This window comes from Sminthopsis crassicaudata, chromosome 5, assembly GCF_048593235.1.
Source record: "Sminthopsis crassicaudata isolate SCR6 chromosome 5, ASM4859323v1, whole genome shotgun sequence".
In the NCBI taxonomy this organism is placed as follows: domain Eukaryota; kingdom Metazoa; phylum Chordata; class Mammalia; order Dasyuromorphia; family Dasyuridae; genus Sminthopsis; species Sminthopsis crassicaudata.
Genome location: NC_133621.1, coordinates 15,494,631 through 15,511,404, shown reverse-complemented (window position 1 = coordinate 15,511,404; position 16,774 = coordinate 15,494,631). Strand labels below are relative to the sequence as shown.

Here is a 16,774-nt window from a genome sequence, read left to right as displayed (position 1 = left end):
ATGGTTCTTTCTCTGGATGAGGATGGCATTATCCATACCAAGTCTATTGGAATTATCTTGGATCACCATGTTATTGAGAAGAGTCAAGTCCATCACAGTTGATGATCACATAATTTTGTTATTACTGTGTATAATCTCTTGGTTCTGTTCTCTTCACTCAGTATCAGTTCATGTAAGTCTTTCTAGGCTTTTATGAAATCAGCCTGCTCATCATATTCTGTTACATTCATATGCCAAAACTTATTCAACCAATCCCCAATTGATGAGTATCCACTCAATTTCTACTCCCACTTAAAAAAATTTCTCTTTGGGATACAGCTCCAGTAGTGAGACTACTGGATCAAAGGGCATGCCTTTGGGGAGAGTTCTAAATTATTCTCCAGAATGGTTGGATCATTCAACCATTCCACCAACAATGTATTAGTGTCCCACTTTTCCCATATCTCCTCCAACATTTGTCATTATCTTTTTCTATCATTTTAGCCAATCTGAGAGGTGTGAGGTGGTACCTCAGAGTTGCCTTCATTTGCATTTCTTTAATCAACAGTGATTAAAAGCATTTTTCTTTCATGTGATTGGAAAGGGCTTTAATTTCTTTGCCTGAAAATTGTCTGTTCAATTATTTATCAATTTCCCCTTTTCTTTCATTTAGACTTCACATAACACACTCTAGACATTCAACCATCTTGGTTCCCTTCCTGTGGATACTTTCTAGCTTATTGATATCCTCGAACTGGTGCTCTACTGTAGAATGAGTATTCAGTCTCATGGTCTTTTCTGAAACATAATTCAACACAGTTGAGCAAGCTCTGCTGTCTTGTCAATTTAGGCTAATATGAAATTCAGTTTGTCAAAAAGTTATTAAATGCTTATAGGAAGTGCTTTGTAGACAGGATTGGGGAAGGCAAATAATAAGATAGCTCTTGTCTTTATGGAGCTTGCATTTTTTTGGAGGACATATGTTCATCATAATATTTACTAAAGGCTGATGACAGGCCATTGGATTTGTTGGGTATAATGGAAAGTCATTTACCTCCAAGTAGAGCTGATAAAATAGCCAAGACTGAAAAAAGAAATCATAATGCCTTCCATGAGCACTATTTTCATTAACTTGGTCAATGATATGGTGATAAAGAAACCCAGAAAAAATAATTGAGTCATGTGGATTTGGTGATGGATATGGAGAGTTTATGATGACAATTCAAGACCAGGTGATCATTATTAGAAATTACAGAAAGGTTATCCTTAAAGAGCCCAGATTTATTGATAATGATGATATTGATGAAAGAAATTGAATGTAACTGTACAACTCAGCATTGAAGGCTCACCTCAGCATGCTAAATATGGAAATATGCTGAGAAGAACTGCACATGTTTAACCTATATTGGATTGCTTGCTGTCTTGGGGAGTAGGGAGGGAGAGAGAAAAATTTGGAACACAGGATTTTGTAAAGGTGAATATTAAAAACTATCTTTGCATGTATTTTGAAAATAAAAAGCTATTATAAAATTTTTAAAAATTAGCATCTAATGAACTTAGATATGAACTAGATATGAACATGAAGTTAGGCAACATGAATAATGTGGAAATATGTTTAACATGATTGTATGTATATATATAATATCTCAAATTGTTTGCTGTCTTGGGGAAGGGGAGAGGAAGAGGAGAGAAAAATTTGTAACTCAAAATCTTATAAAGATGAATATTGAACCAAATTTATATGTATTGGGGGAGGAAGTAAAATAATATTAAGTAAAAACAAGAAAGATATGATATAGAGCCTAGAATTATTCATCAGAAACTCTGTATCTTTGTAAACTAATAGACAACAAATCCCTTTATAGACCCCAAAATATCCTTGAGAACTCAACCAGTAAATCATTTTGGAACTACAGTGTTGTGACAGATTGAGCTACCTACGGTTGCCCACATAGAACATTGATATGTAAAAACTCAAAAAAAAAAAAAAAAGGGGGGGGGATTTAATAGATTTTACTATACCAAAATACTCAAATTTTCAAACTATAAAAAAGCCATTCAAAATTCAAATGCAGTGAGGTATATATGTTATCCCCAACATCCTCTCTGCTGCTGACATTGTTCCAGAGGCATTATTTTACTCACCTATCATGCATATCCACATATCTGTCTATAATATATATTACATATGTACATACATATAGACGCACACATATATATTGATCATTAAATGAAAATAAAAATAGTAGGATAGAGATTTGGCTCAGGGCATTATTATATGAACTATATAAAACAAGAAGAGAATATTTTTTCTATAATATTAATAATAAATCCTATTTATAAAGTCCTTTATCCACATGGAAGTTATTTTCTTGTATCTATAGAGAGGAGCAGGAATTAGCTATGTCTGTTTGGCCTCCATGAATAGGACCATGGACAATGGGTAGTGAGGACAAAGAAGCAGACTTAGGCTGGATGTTGGGAAAGACTTCATAAAAACCATTTGAGTTTTGTAGAATTCAGTAAGCTGCTTCAAGAGGTGGTGAGTTCTTCCTCATTGGAGGTCTTCAAACAGAAGCCTGATGGTTGCTTGTTTAATTTATAGTGAGCATTCATTTTCTTATATTGGCTGGATACAATGGCCCTGACATTGACACCCCTTTTAATTCTCAAATTCTTTGATTCTGTAATAATTCATATTGATTAAAAGTATTCCGTTGATTATTGGTTAAGAATATGACTTCCCAATTATGTGTTTATTTCCATGTGAAAATGGGATTGGAGATTTTATATCAAGTTAACAACTCTTGTCACCAGAATGTAACTTCGGCCCCTCTTCTCCCTACTTTGAATAGTACTGAATTGGACAGCCTTCAAGAGTGGGGTCTCCATTGTGCTTTTGATGGGGTGAGAGGGGGGAGTTGGGCAGCATCTTCTGTACCACAAGACTCAAGCTTCTGTGAAAAGTCACTTAGTGAACTTAAGATCAAAAAAGAGAAATTTGTCCAGTGAGTGAGCCAGATTCAATGCTCGTGGAGTCAGTGTAGGCCTGGGAAGGGCTGAGATAGACCAGTGGATGGACGGCAGAGAAGAGATGAACAAAGAGCAGGGATGGCTGAATTGGAAAAGTGCTTTACACAAACCAGCTTTTTTTCACTTATTTGGTATCACTGCACCTTCTGCTTTAATGTAAGGGGCAGACTGCCTGGACTAGCCTTGCGAAAGCCAGAAAGCTAGGGAGAGTAGCCTATGGATCCAATATCCGATCTTTTTTTATGGCTGGCAGCAATTTCCAAGGACTTGGGCAAGAACTGCAAACAGATTTTAAAATGTCTGAAAGAAGAATGATTGCAGGAGAACAGTTGGGAGGCATCTTGTTTAAGATGGTCCTTCCCCCTCTCCAACTCCTTGGTTTGGGGAGCTGCTGATGGTTCCTTTTAAGGTCCAATCCCAAAGGAACAGGCTTGACTTTTAGGGTGTGGGGTTTTCCACAAAGCTTTAGCTCTGTGCTCAAGGGTCAACAGAGTATGGAGGCCTTTTGGGGGAGTTTTCTGGCCTAGTTAAGCTTAGATTCTCCTTCATTTGGTTTCCCTTTAAAAAACTTGGAAACCATTTTGTTGTTCTCAAGTTGTAAGGTTAAGAATGTTTAGTTAAGTAATTCTCATAGATTTTCATCTGGCAGTCTCTCAGGTCTTGTAAAATTGAGAACTTTTAAAGCCTTTGGCCTAGTGAGCTCCACCATATTGGCCACATGCTTGAAGATGCTGGCAGGGAGATTTTGCTGTGTTCCAAGTAGTTCTGAAACAATGATGGACTTCAGCACTTTTAGGGATTTGAAAACCCTGGAGCAGGAAGTTTGAGGAGGATGTGGTCATCTTTCTTTGCTGAATTCTTGACCCCTTTTTGCTTACATGGAACCTGTCATTTAAGGACCAAAAAACTGAACTTGCCTTAGAAGACTTTTTTCGAGAAGGGATAGCATGTCTTTTCTAAATGAGTCTCAGCCGTGCACAGGAGACATCTCCTTTTAGTGATCTCTTCATCAAGATGATCCTGCTTCTGGTAGCCATTTTTTCTAGGAACTGGAATCAATCAGCATGATTCTTACTCTGGACTGTCCTCCTCCAGCTCCTTCTGCTCCCCACACTCTGTGGGTGTTGGATACTATCTAGCCAGTGAAAGTGAATCCCAACTTGGGACATAGCCTTTGCAGGGGATCTTGGGTATCATGGCAGACTTCTCCCCCTTTTCTCTGTTGTGCTCCCCTTCCCCCCTTATTCTTTTCTCTTCTCATTGTCTTCTTCCTTTTCCTCCTCCTCCTTCCTATCCCCTTCTTCTCCCTCCCCCTTTCACATCCTGTTTGTTGTTCAGTTATTTCAGTCATAGTCTTTTTGACCCCATTTAGGATTTTTTTGGCAGAGATACTGAAGAGATTTTCCATTTCCTTCTCCCGCTCATTTAACGACAAGGAAACTGAGGCAAACCAGGTGCAGTGACTTGCCCGGGTGACTCAGCTGGTGAATGCCAGAGCTTGGTTCTGAACTCTGGCAGAGGAGTCCTGGCTGGGCCCATTGCTTTGCCCCCTGTGCCTCTTCCTTCTCCATTAAAAGGTGTTAAATCTGAGTTAGGGGGATCTGCACCTTAGATCAGGTGATGAGGTTCGCTGATGTTTATTCTCTTTGAAAGGACTGAATATGATGGGATTCTCCCCACAGGCCTTCAGGCCTCCTCTGCGGCCTTGGAGAATGCTGCTATGGGCACCCCAGGCCCACTGGTGCCCTGGACTTAATTTTCCTGGGCAGCCTTTGGGCACATGGGCTCTGTCAGCCTGAGAAGAAGAAAAGTTAATTAGAAGCATCTAGCTCCACTCCTTTGTTTTAGGGAGGAAGATCTGTGGCCCCAAGTGGGGAATTCATTTGCCCTCATCTTGTCCAGAGAGAGTGAAGAGCAGAACCAGGGGCTCGAGGGCCTTGTTCTTTCTGCACACCAGGTTTCTTGCTCTCTCACCCAGCCTTCCCTGGTTCACATTGCCATTGCACACTCTTTTGAAGTTAGGATTCTTTGGAGTTCTAGAGAGTGTTCTTTGGGACTGGGTGACACTGAGGATGCCCTCTATGTCACTGCTTGTCTCAGATGCCACAGGGCATCTTCAGGCTAGAAGGAATAAGCTTGGGGCATCAGAGTCAGGTAGTTTGGGAGCTCGGGAGAGGTGTGGTCTGCTTGGTACCTGCCCTTTGGGCAGGATAGAGAGGGCATCCTCTGCCCTTACTTGTCATCCAGTGCACTCTTTGGTATACAAAAGAAATGAAAAAGAGTTAATTAAAAGCTGAGAAAGTTAAGAGAATCTTAAAGTTTTCCGTTGAAGGGGAAAGCCCATCCTGGCATCCTTCAAAAACCCTTCCCCTTTGTTTTTCTGTGATATTCATTTCATTTTTTAAAATCTTCATAATTTTTTTATATCATCTTAATTTCTCAGTGTGATGTTCCTTCCTCTCTCAGAGAACAATTCCTTATTATAAAGAAAAAAAAACAGTTCAACACAACTAGCCAAGTTCAATATTATATGCAGTGTACTACCCCATAGTCCCCCATGATTACAAAGAAGGGAAAGATGTGCACTCTCATATCCCTTCTTTTGAACTAAGGTTTGATCTTTATAATTTGACAGTGTTCAGTTTCATTTTTGGCACTTTTCATTGTCATGGTCACTGGTTGTATTGTTTTCCTCACTTCATATTGTATCAGTTCATATGGGTCTTTCTTTGCTTTTCTGAATTCTTCATATTCATCATTGCCTGCAATGCAATACTAATCCATCATATTCTTGTATCACAATCTATTGACCATTCTCCAAATGATGGACATCTAATTATTTCTACTTCAAAGAATGATGATGTAAAAATTTTAGTGAATATGGGCCCTTTCTTTCTTTCTTTCTTTCTTAAAAATTGTTATCCTTTAAATTTTTTTATCAAAGCTTTTTATTTTCAAAACACATGCATGGATAATTTTCCAACTTTGATCCTTGCATAGCCTTGTGTTCCAAATTTTCCCTTCCTTACCCTCATCCCCTCCCCTAGCTGGCAAGTAATCCATTATATGTTATTCATGTTAAAATATTTGTTAAATCCAACATTTATACAATTGTCTTGCTACACAAGAAAAATCAATTCAAAAAGGAAAGAAAATGAATAAGAAAAAAAAAAAAAGAATGAGAATGTTAAGTTGTGATTCACACTCAGTTCCCATAGTCCTCTTGGCATATAGTAGTCATTGCTCCCAGTAACAACTAAAATAAACAGACAAAATCAAAGGAAAGTCCTCCCCTCCCCAAAAGAAACAGAAAATGTTGCTCAATCACACCCCTATGGTCTAGCTCAGTGCTTGCCACATAGTAGCCATTTAATAAATATTGATTGATTACGCCCTTAGGGTCTAGCCCAGTGCTTGGCATAGAGTAGCCATTTAATAAACATTGATCAGTCATGTAGCCGTTTAATAAATATTGATTGATCACATCCTTAGAGTCTAGTGCTTGCCACCAGAAGACCTTAGGAAATGCTGATTGATTGATTGATAGTAGGTGCTTGCATGTTCATCTCATGACTGAAAGGCAAACCAAAATCAGCCCCAGTTTACAGGAAGCTTCAGTTCCCTGGGGCTCAGCTTCTTCTATTCTACCACAGTCACCCAAGGGGACAGTCAGTCCCCCTCTTGGTCCCAGCGAATGCTGACCCTCGGCCTGACAAGCCCTTTCCCTGGGGCTGTTTGCTAGAAGATGAGGGGGGCAGGGGCTCCATCCCATTGCCTTCAGATTCCTTTGGCTTCCCACAAACCTGCCTTGTCAGTAATGTAGCTTCCTCATGGGTTTTCCAGCCAAAGTATCTGCCAGCGGATATGGAGGCTAAGCTAGAGGAACCCTTGGGGATTCCTGTGTCTGTTCCCAAGACCGCTATGGTTTGCCCTTTCCCCCATCATTCCCTTCACACTTCTTAAAGTAAACAGTCTACTTTGATTCCATAGAAACGGGATTTGTAGGAAGAGAAGGAATGTATCTTTTAGACAGGGAAGTGCTGCTTGGATTTTTATGGTTACCTCAAAATAAGCATATGTGTTCTATCATCTTAGGAATCCCCTTTTGGTAAAGTAACTGTAATTTTGCATCATTGCGTTCTAGAAACTGCCAGAGTGGATGAGTGCTGTATCACCCTTCACATTTATAATCATGACCCATGTCCTGTCTCCCCAAAGGTGGTGGCTTCCCCAGCAGACGTGGCAGAGAGAGCAGACCGAATCATCACGATGTTGCCGACCAGCCACAACGCACTCGAAGTTTACACCGGGCCCAAGGGGATTCTCAAGTGCGTGTCCGCTTGGTCATGGGGAACTCTCAGGCTCTTCTGTTCATCCATTAACAACATTCCCCATGGGTTTTCTGTTTTTGTTTTTTTTTTGGGGGGGCTTTCCTTTGTTTATTTTAATTGTTATTAGTTCTACCACCCATTCCCCCACTCCCTCACAAGTCCCTTTAGGTGTTTCTGTATTTGTATCACTTATATATGTTGTTTTAGATCTTCCAAATATTCTGATTGCCATGACTTTATATTTATTTTTTAATAGTTATTTTTTTTTAATACACACAATTTTTATTATTTATTTATTTTTATTATAGCTTTTTATTTACCAGATATATGGATGGGTAATTTTACAACACTGACAATTGCCAAACCTTTTGTTCCAATTTCCCCCCTCCTTCCCCTCCCCCAGATGGCAGGTTGACCAATACATGTTAAATAAATGCATACAATTTTTAAATACATACAAAGATAACTTTTAGCATTCACTTTTGCAAAACCTTGTGTTCCAAATTTTTCTCCCTCTCCCTCCTCATCCCTAAGACAGTAAGCATTCCATTATATAGGTTAAAAACGTGCAATTCTTTTTTTAAACATATTTCTACAGTTGTCATGCTGCATAAGAAAAATCATATCAAAAGGGAGAAAAACATTAGAAAGAAAAAAAAAGCCATGCAAATAAACAACAATAGCAAAAAAGAGGTGAAAATGCACCGCTTTGATTCACCTTTTCCCCAGAGTTCTCTCTCTGGATTGCCTGAAGAGACTTTTCTGCTTTTCTTGTTGTTAAAAGACAGTGCTTGCACCCAGATTGCACCTTTAGAGGGCCAAGCTTTTGGCAAATACGCTTGGATTTTATCCTCTCCACAGAACTGCAGGGAGTGCTCTGATTAGCCCCATTTTACAAATGAGGAAAAGGAGGCACACAGGGGTCATTTTTGAAAAGGCTCCTGCCCAGGGTCCCTGGACCAGTGAGTGAGTGAGGATGAAGTTGAAGTCAGGGCTGCTGTGCGCTGTGGCGCCCCCTTGTGGCCCTTCTGGTAGAGACCCTGATCCTCCTGGTAGAGAAAGGTGATAGATGGGAAGAATTTTTTTCTTAACCCTTTTTATGTTAATTCATCAAAACGAATAGGGAAGGGAAAAAAAAAAAAAAAAGATGACTCTAGGAGATCCCCAGATTTATTTGCTTGTCACCTTTTCTTTCAGCGAGTTTTGTCTTTTTTTTTTTTTTTTTTTTTTAATATAAAGCTTTTTTATTTTCAAACTATTTATTTCCCCAATTATTATGCTGGCTTTTTGTCATTATTTTAAAAAGAGTCGCAATGCCCAAAATAAAGAGATGGTGTGCTGGTAGAGAGGTGTTCCCCCCTTTTCCTTTCCTTCTCTCAGCTTCTCCCTCCCTTTCCTTCCCTTTCCCCCTTTCTGTCCCTTTCCTCTTTGCCCTCCCCCTCTACTCTTTTTCTCTCTGTCTCTCCATCTTCCTCCCTCAGCCTCTGTCTTTGTCTCTCAGTCTTTCCCTGCCTCTTCAGCTTGGATAGTTTATCTAGGAGAAACTGTGTGTAGCAGTGTGCAGTCTGTACGTGTGGATGATGGGGGACAGAGAAACTCACTTTAGTTATGGCCGTGTCGGCTCACTTCTTTTAAACCAATGTCAGGGAGACTTTTTGCTCTTTGCCTTTCTCTGTGTCTTCTTTATTTTCAGGGAGTGGAAGAATGGTCCACATTAGGAGCATTAGTTTGGTTTAATCTGCTTCATTGCTTTGGAAGGATTGGCAAAAAAGCTCATTCCATATGTTTTTAATGTGCTCTGTCCATTCAGAACAGAAAAATAACATATTTTTATGTATTTTTTAGGAGAGTGAAGAAAGGTTCATTATTAATAGACTCCAGTACAATTGACCCTGCAGTGTCAAAAGAGCTGGCGAAGGAAGTTGAAAAAATGGGAGCAGTTTTCATGGATAGCCCTGTCTCTGGTGGTGAGTGGTAGTTACACTTAGATACTTTCCCATCTGCCTGTCTGCTTGTCTGCCTGCCTGCTTGCCTGCCTATATACCTCTCTGTCTGTCTACTTGCTGGCCTGCCTGTCTCTCTGTCTGCTTTTCTACCCAGCTGTCTGTCTGCCTTCTTGTCTGTCCACCTGTTTATCTGTTTGTCTGAGCCTGCTTCTCTACCTGTCTGCCTGTTAATTTGTATCTGTCTGTCTGCCTGCTTCTCTGTCTATCCATTTGACTGTCTCTCTGCCTGTTTGTCTGTATCTACCTGTTTATTTGTCTGCACCTACCTGTCTGCCTGTTTATTTGTCTGTATCTATCAGTCTGTCTGTCTGTGTGCCTGCCTGCCTACCTACCTGAAGCAGTAACAATTGTCCTTCCTGGCTTTAGGATCAATTAGGCATCCGCTCCTCTGCCTGTCCCTTGTCTTAAGGATTACTACGACACTAAATTTCTCAGATTGTTAATTTACTTGAACTAAAGCAGATTGCGGAGCCTTGGTGGGTAGGTGGGTAGATTTATAAATGCAGGTGAGTGACAGCCTGGCCCAAAAGGTTAGAATCTATGCTAGAAAACAGCTGGGGGCATGAGCAGGCTCTTTGATAAGATCACTTGTACATTTTGGTGTCTATTTTTGTATAGTTGGTATTGTTATAATTAGGCTGCTTAGTAGTCAGAACGACTTGTAGTGTCACTGTAGTTGTTGGAAAATTAATGTGTTTTTGAAATGAAAAATTAAAAAAATAATCCCTTAGGGAATTTTGGAGTTGCCTTGATTTTCGCTAACTGGCTTATCGTCTGCAGCTCGGCCACTTATGTACAGTACCCCATCCCTTTCTTTGGCACTCACACTGGCAGTATCCTGGTTCGGGGTCTTGTCACTCCTTGCCTGGTCTGTCTCTGTCTCCAGTTTCTCACCACTTCAGTCTATCCACAAAAGATCTGGATGAGGGCCCAGGACAGAGCCTGTAATGTTTGTGGTACAGGGAACTCCCAGAAGAGGAAATGCCCTCTGCCACTATTGGTTGGCGCTCTCTCTGCAATTTATGTCCTAGTGACCTGAGAAGTTCAATGGCTCACTTGGGGCCATTCCTGAACCTTGGGCTTTCTTGGTTCCTGTCCCTTGTGCCAGGCTGCCCTTCATCCTTCGTGTATCTGCCTAATGCACAGGACTCACCCTTCTCCTCCCTTCTTCCCCCCAAGTTTCAAGATCTTCCTTGGATCTCTTTCAAGGTCCTTCTCTTCCTACCTGGTGCAGTGCCATCTCCCTTTGCAGCCTTGTTTTTTGCCCCTCTGCTTTTTCTTAATATGCATCTTAGTTAAACTGAACTGTGGATTGTTTGGTTGCATGCTTCCAGGAGGCCATGCAGACTCTCTGTCAGCCCTGTGTTGAGAACGCTCCTCTCCCATTCTGGCCACTTAGGAGCTTGTCTCAGAGTCCCAGATTCTGAGGAGGGCAAAGCCTCCATGGCTGTTCAGGCCAGCCCATTCTGGGATGAGAATCCCTCCACAACATTGCACCCTACGTGTGAGACCTCCAGTAAGATGTTATCTGCTGCTTCTACTTTGTGGGGAAGTCGCCTCGTTGGGGAGTCTCCAGCTTACATGCGGCATGTTTTGTCCCCTCCTTCTTGTTTTTCTCCTAGGAGTAAGCAGAAAAAGTGAAATTCCTCTTTCACACGATGGCCTTTTCAGTATCTGACGGTATTTATCACATCCCTCAAGGACTTCTCATCTTCAGATTAGATATATGCAGTTTCTTCAACTACTCTTTGGTGCCTTTCTTGGGAGCTGTCCCATTGGGTCAGTTCTGTTCGTGTAGTTTAGAATCCACCAAAATGCCTCATCTGAATCTCTTCAAGTGAGGCAGTGGCTGTTACATTCATGTCCTCTGTGCCTGGCACACAGTAGGCACCTAATAAATTCTTGTTGCTTGACCAACTGATTATTCAAACAATCGCTTGAGATCCTTTGTTAAAAGCTTGACTGACGTTTAAATATACTGTGCTTATAACCATTCCCTGATTAACTGGTCAAGTAATCCGGTGGAAAAAAGATAGTAATTTAACTTAGCATGACTTAAATTTTTTTTTCATTGATGCTTTTAAAAAAAGTACCACTGTCTCTTCCCCATGACTCTCAAACCCCCGTCCAACAGAACTGAATTCAGGAGCAGCATAAGTATCACCTTGACTGTGTCTGAAAGTATGTGTGCTGTGGTGTTCTGGGAGTCCCCCTCCTCTGTCACGAGGCAATAAGTGTGCTTTGTAGTCTGCTCGATTTCCCCTCAACAGAAGCTCTTCTCGTTTTCAAGAACCATAAGTCCCTTTTTCATGATGTAATCTAGCACTTTATCAGGACCCGTCAGGTTCACTGGCTTTGAATTTGCAGGTTCTATTCTTTTTTAAAAGGGGGACCAGTTTGAGGGCATCCGCTGCCCTTCACCGTTGGACAGCTGAGCCCCACATGTTTCTAAAGTTTGTCTCCTATGTCTCAGGCTCTGGGCTCAGCCCTTGGCAGATATCAGTGAGAAGGAAATCGTTCTGGCCTTCTCTACTCCAAGACCACCTGTGCACAATCTCTTGTTCCTGAGGGCCGACGGAAGCCTGGTAACCTGGCCGCAGGTTCTTCCACTGGCCAAGGATGGAGCTGGGTCTTTGGGGGTGGGGGAGTGGGGAAGGATGGTTTTGTTTTGTCCTCGTCCCCTAAGAGTGTCTCACAGAGCTTGCCCTTGCTAAGTGCTTGCCAACTGATCAAGCTGGATCTCTGCCCCCTTTAACCATTTTGGTTGCCTCCTAGTGTGGGACCCCAGGGAGAACTGTGTCCTTCCCCCTGGTGCCTGACATCCCCATCTCATCTCCGTGTCGGGCAAAACAAGAACCTCCTCGATAGAGACACGATGTCCTGAGTGGAATGGCAGAAGGGGACAGAGGGACCTGTTTTCTCCTGGCATTGTCCCTGAGTCAGTGAGCCCAGTGACCTGGCTGATTCATTATTCCACTAAGAAATTCTTCAATTGGCATTTGTCATGTATATTTTTAGAAGCATTTCATTGATTCCTTTCTCTTCTGTGTGGCCATTTCTTAAAGTGCTCCAGGTGAGATTCTCACCTGTGAAAAGCAAACCAAAAAACTGAATTCTGACACTTTGCTTCTGCCCTTGAGATGGGTTTTTATTCGCTCCTTACCAGGACCTCTTGATTCAGCCTCTTTGAATCAGTTTCATTATGCTGTCATGGTCCTTGTGCTTCCTTTTCCACTGTTTTGCTTTCTCTTCTCCCTTTTCGAATGAAGAGGGAAATTATTACAAAGTGGGGTACTTTGGAAGACTGAAAGAAGGTATTCTTTGGGTGTTAGGCTGTCCTGTCAGAGACGTCAGGCCATAGCTGTCTACTCTTAATCCTTCGGAGAGTGTCTTCCACATTGGCTCACCTTCCCTGGAGTGGGCTCACAGCCTGCAGATCCTTTCTCTCCAGCCGGAACTGGCCACATTTTAACTCAAGCTTTCCACAAAGGATTTTTCAGAAACATGGGAGGTTTTCTTCTTCTTGCTCTCTTGACATGTCAAGGTTATCCCTGGGCCACTCTGTTTGTTCCGTCTGTTCTCAGTATGTGATGGTTCTACTCTCTTCTTTAGTCTAGATTTCCCCAGGGACGGCTTTTGTGCCAGGTATTCCAGACAGCTCATAATTGGGGCCGTGTTGGCGCCTGCTTCTGGCCACCTGGCCCTTCCCTTGACACTTGAATTTTTTGCTCTCTTGGTTCTGTGACCATTGCATTTCATAGTTTATGTTAGATAGTAATATTAGGAGGTTGCTTTTCACTCAGTCTGGAGATACTTTAACTCATTTAACACTTAATAAAAAGGTTTTTTTAGTCATAGTCGGAGAAGGATTTTTTTCAACAAGGATAGACATTAGAAGGTGGACTCCACTGATTTTTGTCATCTCTCTCATCTGAGTTACCTGCCATGATCTGCTGCTCAAGTATCAGAGCTCTTGGGGCTTCCTCTGGGCACTTCCTCTAGATATTTCCTCTGGGTACTTCCATTGGGCACTTCCTTTGGATATTTTCTCTGGGCACTTCTTCTGGGTACTTTCTCTGTGCACTTCCTCTGGATATTTCCTCTCGGTACTTCCTCTGGACACTTTCTCTGTGTACATCCTCTGGGCATTTCCTCTGGCCACTTCCTCTGGGTACTTCCTCTATGTATTTCCTCTAGATATTTCCTCTGGGTACTTCCATTGGGCACTTCCTCTGGATATTTTCTCTGGGCACTTCTTCTGGGCACTTTCTCTGTGCACTTCCTCTGGATATTTCCTCTGGGTACTTCCTTTGGATATTTTCTCTGGCCACTTCCTCTGGGTACTTCCTCTCTGTATTTCCTCTGGATATTTCCTCTGGGTACTTCTTCTATGCACTTCCTCTGGATATTTCCTCTGAATACTTTCTCTGGACACTTTCTCTGTGTACTTCCTCTGGATACTTTCTCTGTGTACTTCCTCTGGGCATTTCCTCTGGCCACTTCCTCTGGGTACTTCCTCTCTGTATTTCCTCTGGATATTTCCTCTGGGTACTTCTTCTATGCACTTCCTCTGGATATTTCCTCTGAATACTTTCTCTGGACACTTTCTCTGTGTACTTCCTCTGGATACTTTCTCTGTGTACTTCCTCTGGGCATTTCCTCTGGCCACTTCCTCTGGGTACTTCCTCTCTGTATTTCCTCTGGATATTTCCTCTGGGTACTTCCTCTATGCACTTCCTCTGGATATTTCCTCTGGGTATTTTCTCTGGATATTTCCTTTGGGCTCTGGTGGTGGCAGGAATCTGGGCCTTGAAGTCTCCCTGGTCAATTGAGTCTCAAAAAATTCTGAATGCCTTTGAAGAATGAGCGGCTTTAACTTGAGGGGAGTGGAGGGGCTAGGATAGCACAAAGCGGGGGGATGCTGTTGTTTTTGTTAGGAATAATTTAGGGTCATTAAAGGCACTGAATCATTCCTAAATGAAATTCAGCCAGATCTCTTCTTCGGTTTGTCCCAAATAATTATCCATCTGCTGTACTTGTCCAAGACACTTTCATTGATGGACTAATTTGGGCTTCCCAGCTGGCTGTGTATTATAGTCTTGGCAGTTGGCATTTTTCATCCATGTTATTTTTTCATTGTGAATAGTTAAGCCAGTGTCTTTTGCATTAGTCTGGATTTCACCAAGGAGGCTTTAGAATGTTTAGAGACTTTGTTTATTGAATGACAATGTCATCTACAAAAAATAGCTTTTGAAAGATTTTTAGGAAACTTTTTCTGTTGAACCTCATGTTGGACGCTTTCCCTAACATCCAAGGTAAACATACGTGCTTGACCCCTCGATTGATACTGGGATCCAGCAGATTGTTGAACGAGTTGGGAGTCCTGCTCTCTTATACAATCCTGTATACTTTTGCATTTCTCAGGAGGCTTGTCCAAAGAAACTCTTGAAAGTGATATTTGGCATAGATGAGTCAAATGCTTTCTTAAAACCAAAACTTTTATATCAGAATCTCCTATTTGTTTCACTTTTTAGTCGAGTGTATTACCAAAAAAAGATGTGGTGTGCTATAGAAATTCCCCCCAAAAGCCTGCAGTTTGAGTGCTGCCTGCCACTGCTGCCGATGGCCCTATGACCCTGGACAGCTCCTTCATGGGCCTCAATCTCAGTTTCTTCATCTGTAAGATGGGTAGCATGGTATCTCCCTCCCAGGATTGTTTCAAAGATCAGATGAGATAATATATGTAAGGAGCTAAATGTACTTTAATGTGTTGTATGACTTCAGCTGCTACTAATGGAGAAGCAGCCTGCGGTAGGGCTGAAATAGAAATAAAGGCCTCTAAGTGCTTACAGGAGGATCCCAGTGGGCTGCACATTGACTTACTTTTAAAATGTGATGTTACTTATTTTTTACTGTATTGAAATTTTCAAATATTTCCCAATTACATTTTAATTTAGTTTCTGCCATCCACAGGAGTGTAGTGACTACCTTATGTTTGACATTGCTGCTATAGGATAGAGTAGGAGACTGGGAGTTAGGAACACCTGGGTTCAGGTCCTGCCTCTGAAAGCTACTGTGTCTGTATCATCATAGACAAGTCACCCAGTTTTCTAAATTTCAGATAATTCCTGGAAACTGTTAGTTCTGGATGGATCTGTCTGTTTGGGTGGAAGGAGTTCTCTTGACAAAGTAACAAATCTTTGAAGATGAGTGTTATTATTCTCATCTTTTTCAAGATTTTCTAGAGTTCAAATAGAAATGACTCTGGGACAAATTACTCTATGTTATTCCTTTAAATATAACATTCTATGGATTATTGTACAGGTAGATAAAAAGATTATAAAAGTTTATAATAAGTTTATAATTAAAAAAAAATCCTGACTTGCTAGTATACCTTTTTTAGATTCCCTGAAAGCATCTTTGGGATAATTCTGAAAGATGAATGATGATAACTTGATTTTAATTTCCTCCGTGAGGTCTTTATTATTTGAAAACTTTTTATTCCACATAGTTTGGACTCTGTTAGCCTTTGGTATAGTGACATCCATTAAAATCTTACTGTTTCATTGGCCTGGATCTCCGCTGTGACTGTGTGACCGTGGGCAGCAGTTCTGCCAGCGATGGCGGTCAGGTTTCAGTGCAATTTATTTGTTGATTTTGAAGGATATTTCAGGGTCTGCAGTTGCATAATGGGGATTTGTCGTCTGTCGGGTTATAAAAGGTAACAAGCTCCTCATGGCTAAGTCTAGCCAGTCAGGTTTTGCTTGATGTTTGCTCAGTTTTCAGAATCTGCATTGAGAGCTTGCATTTTCTACTTTTCCCCTTTCATGACCTACATTAATCAATAAATCTTAGCTTCTCAAAGATAATTTGTCTAATTTTTGTTGTTGATGTTATTGTTTTACACAGGTTCAAATTTTTTCTTCTATTCGCTCTTTATTTGGCCTTCAGTCAATTTCTAAGTATACTCTCTCTCTCTCTCTTTTAATATTAAGAAGTTAGAGAAAGTGATCTCTAAGGTTCCACCTAGCTTTAAATCTAGGATTGGTTGATTCTGTTTCATATTTTTAATAATGTGATCTTCACAGGCCAACATTGATAGGGATTAACAAATATTTTAGTTCCAGTGAAAACATCATTTGTAATTCTTTTTTATGGAAATTTTCTCTCTTCTGAGACTTTCTGAAAAATTGATCACTAACTCCTTTTAGATATATGTTGCACCATATGCCTTCTGTTTGTTTATAGGAAATCAGGTCCTGCTTCTCTGGCTTCTTGAGCCTTTTTTCCTTCTGTAAACAGCATTTTAGGCACATAGGAAATATAGTACAAATGTGATGGCAAAGACTCTTATTTTAGTTCTTTTTAAAAAAATTAAATATTTATTTTCATAGATAATTTTTTTTATTTGTTTTTAAATCACCA

At 41.0% G+C, this 16,774-nt stretch overlaps 1 protein-coding gene across 2 annotated transcripts in view; it reads left to right on the top strand.

Annotated features, from left to right (window-relative positions):
- Positions 1 to 16,774, top strand: part of HIBADH (3-hydroxyisobutyrate dehydrogenase) — a 134,240-nt gene that overhangs the window by 16,467 nt on the left and 100,999 nt on the right. For both annotated transcript variants that reach the window (XM_074270726.1, XM_074270727.1), the window contains exons 3-4: positions 7,231 to 7,340; positions 9,189 to 9,310. In XM_074270726.1, the coding sequence (XP_074126827.1) occupies positions 7,231 to 7,340; positions 9,189 to 9,310 (232 nt within the window). The remainder of the gene's footprint in view (positions 1 to 7,230; positions 7,341 to 9,188; positions 9,311 to 16,774) is intronic.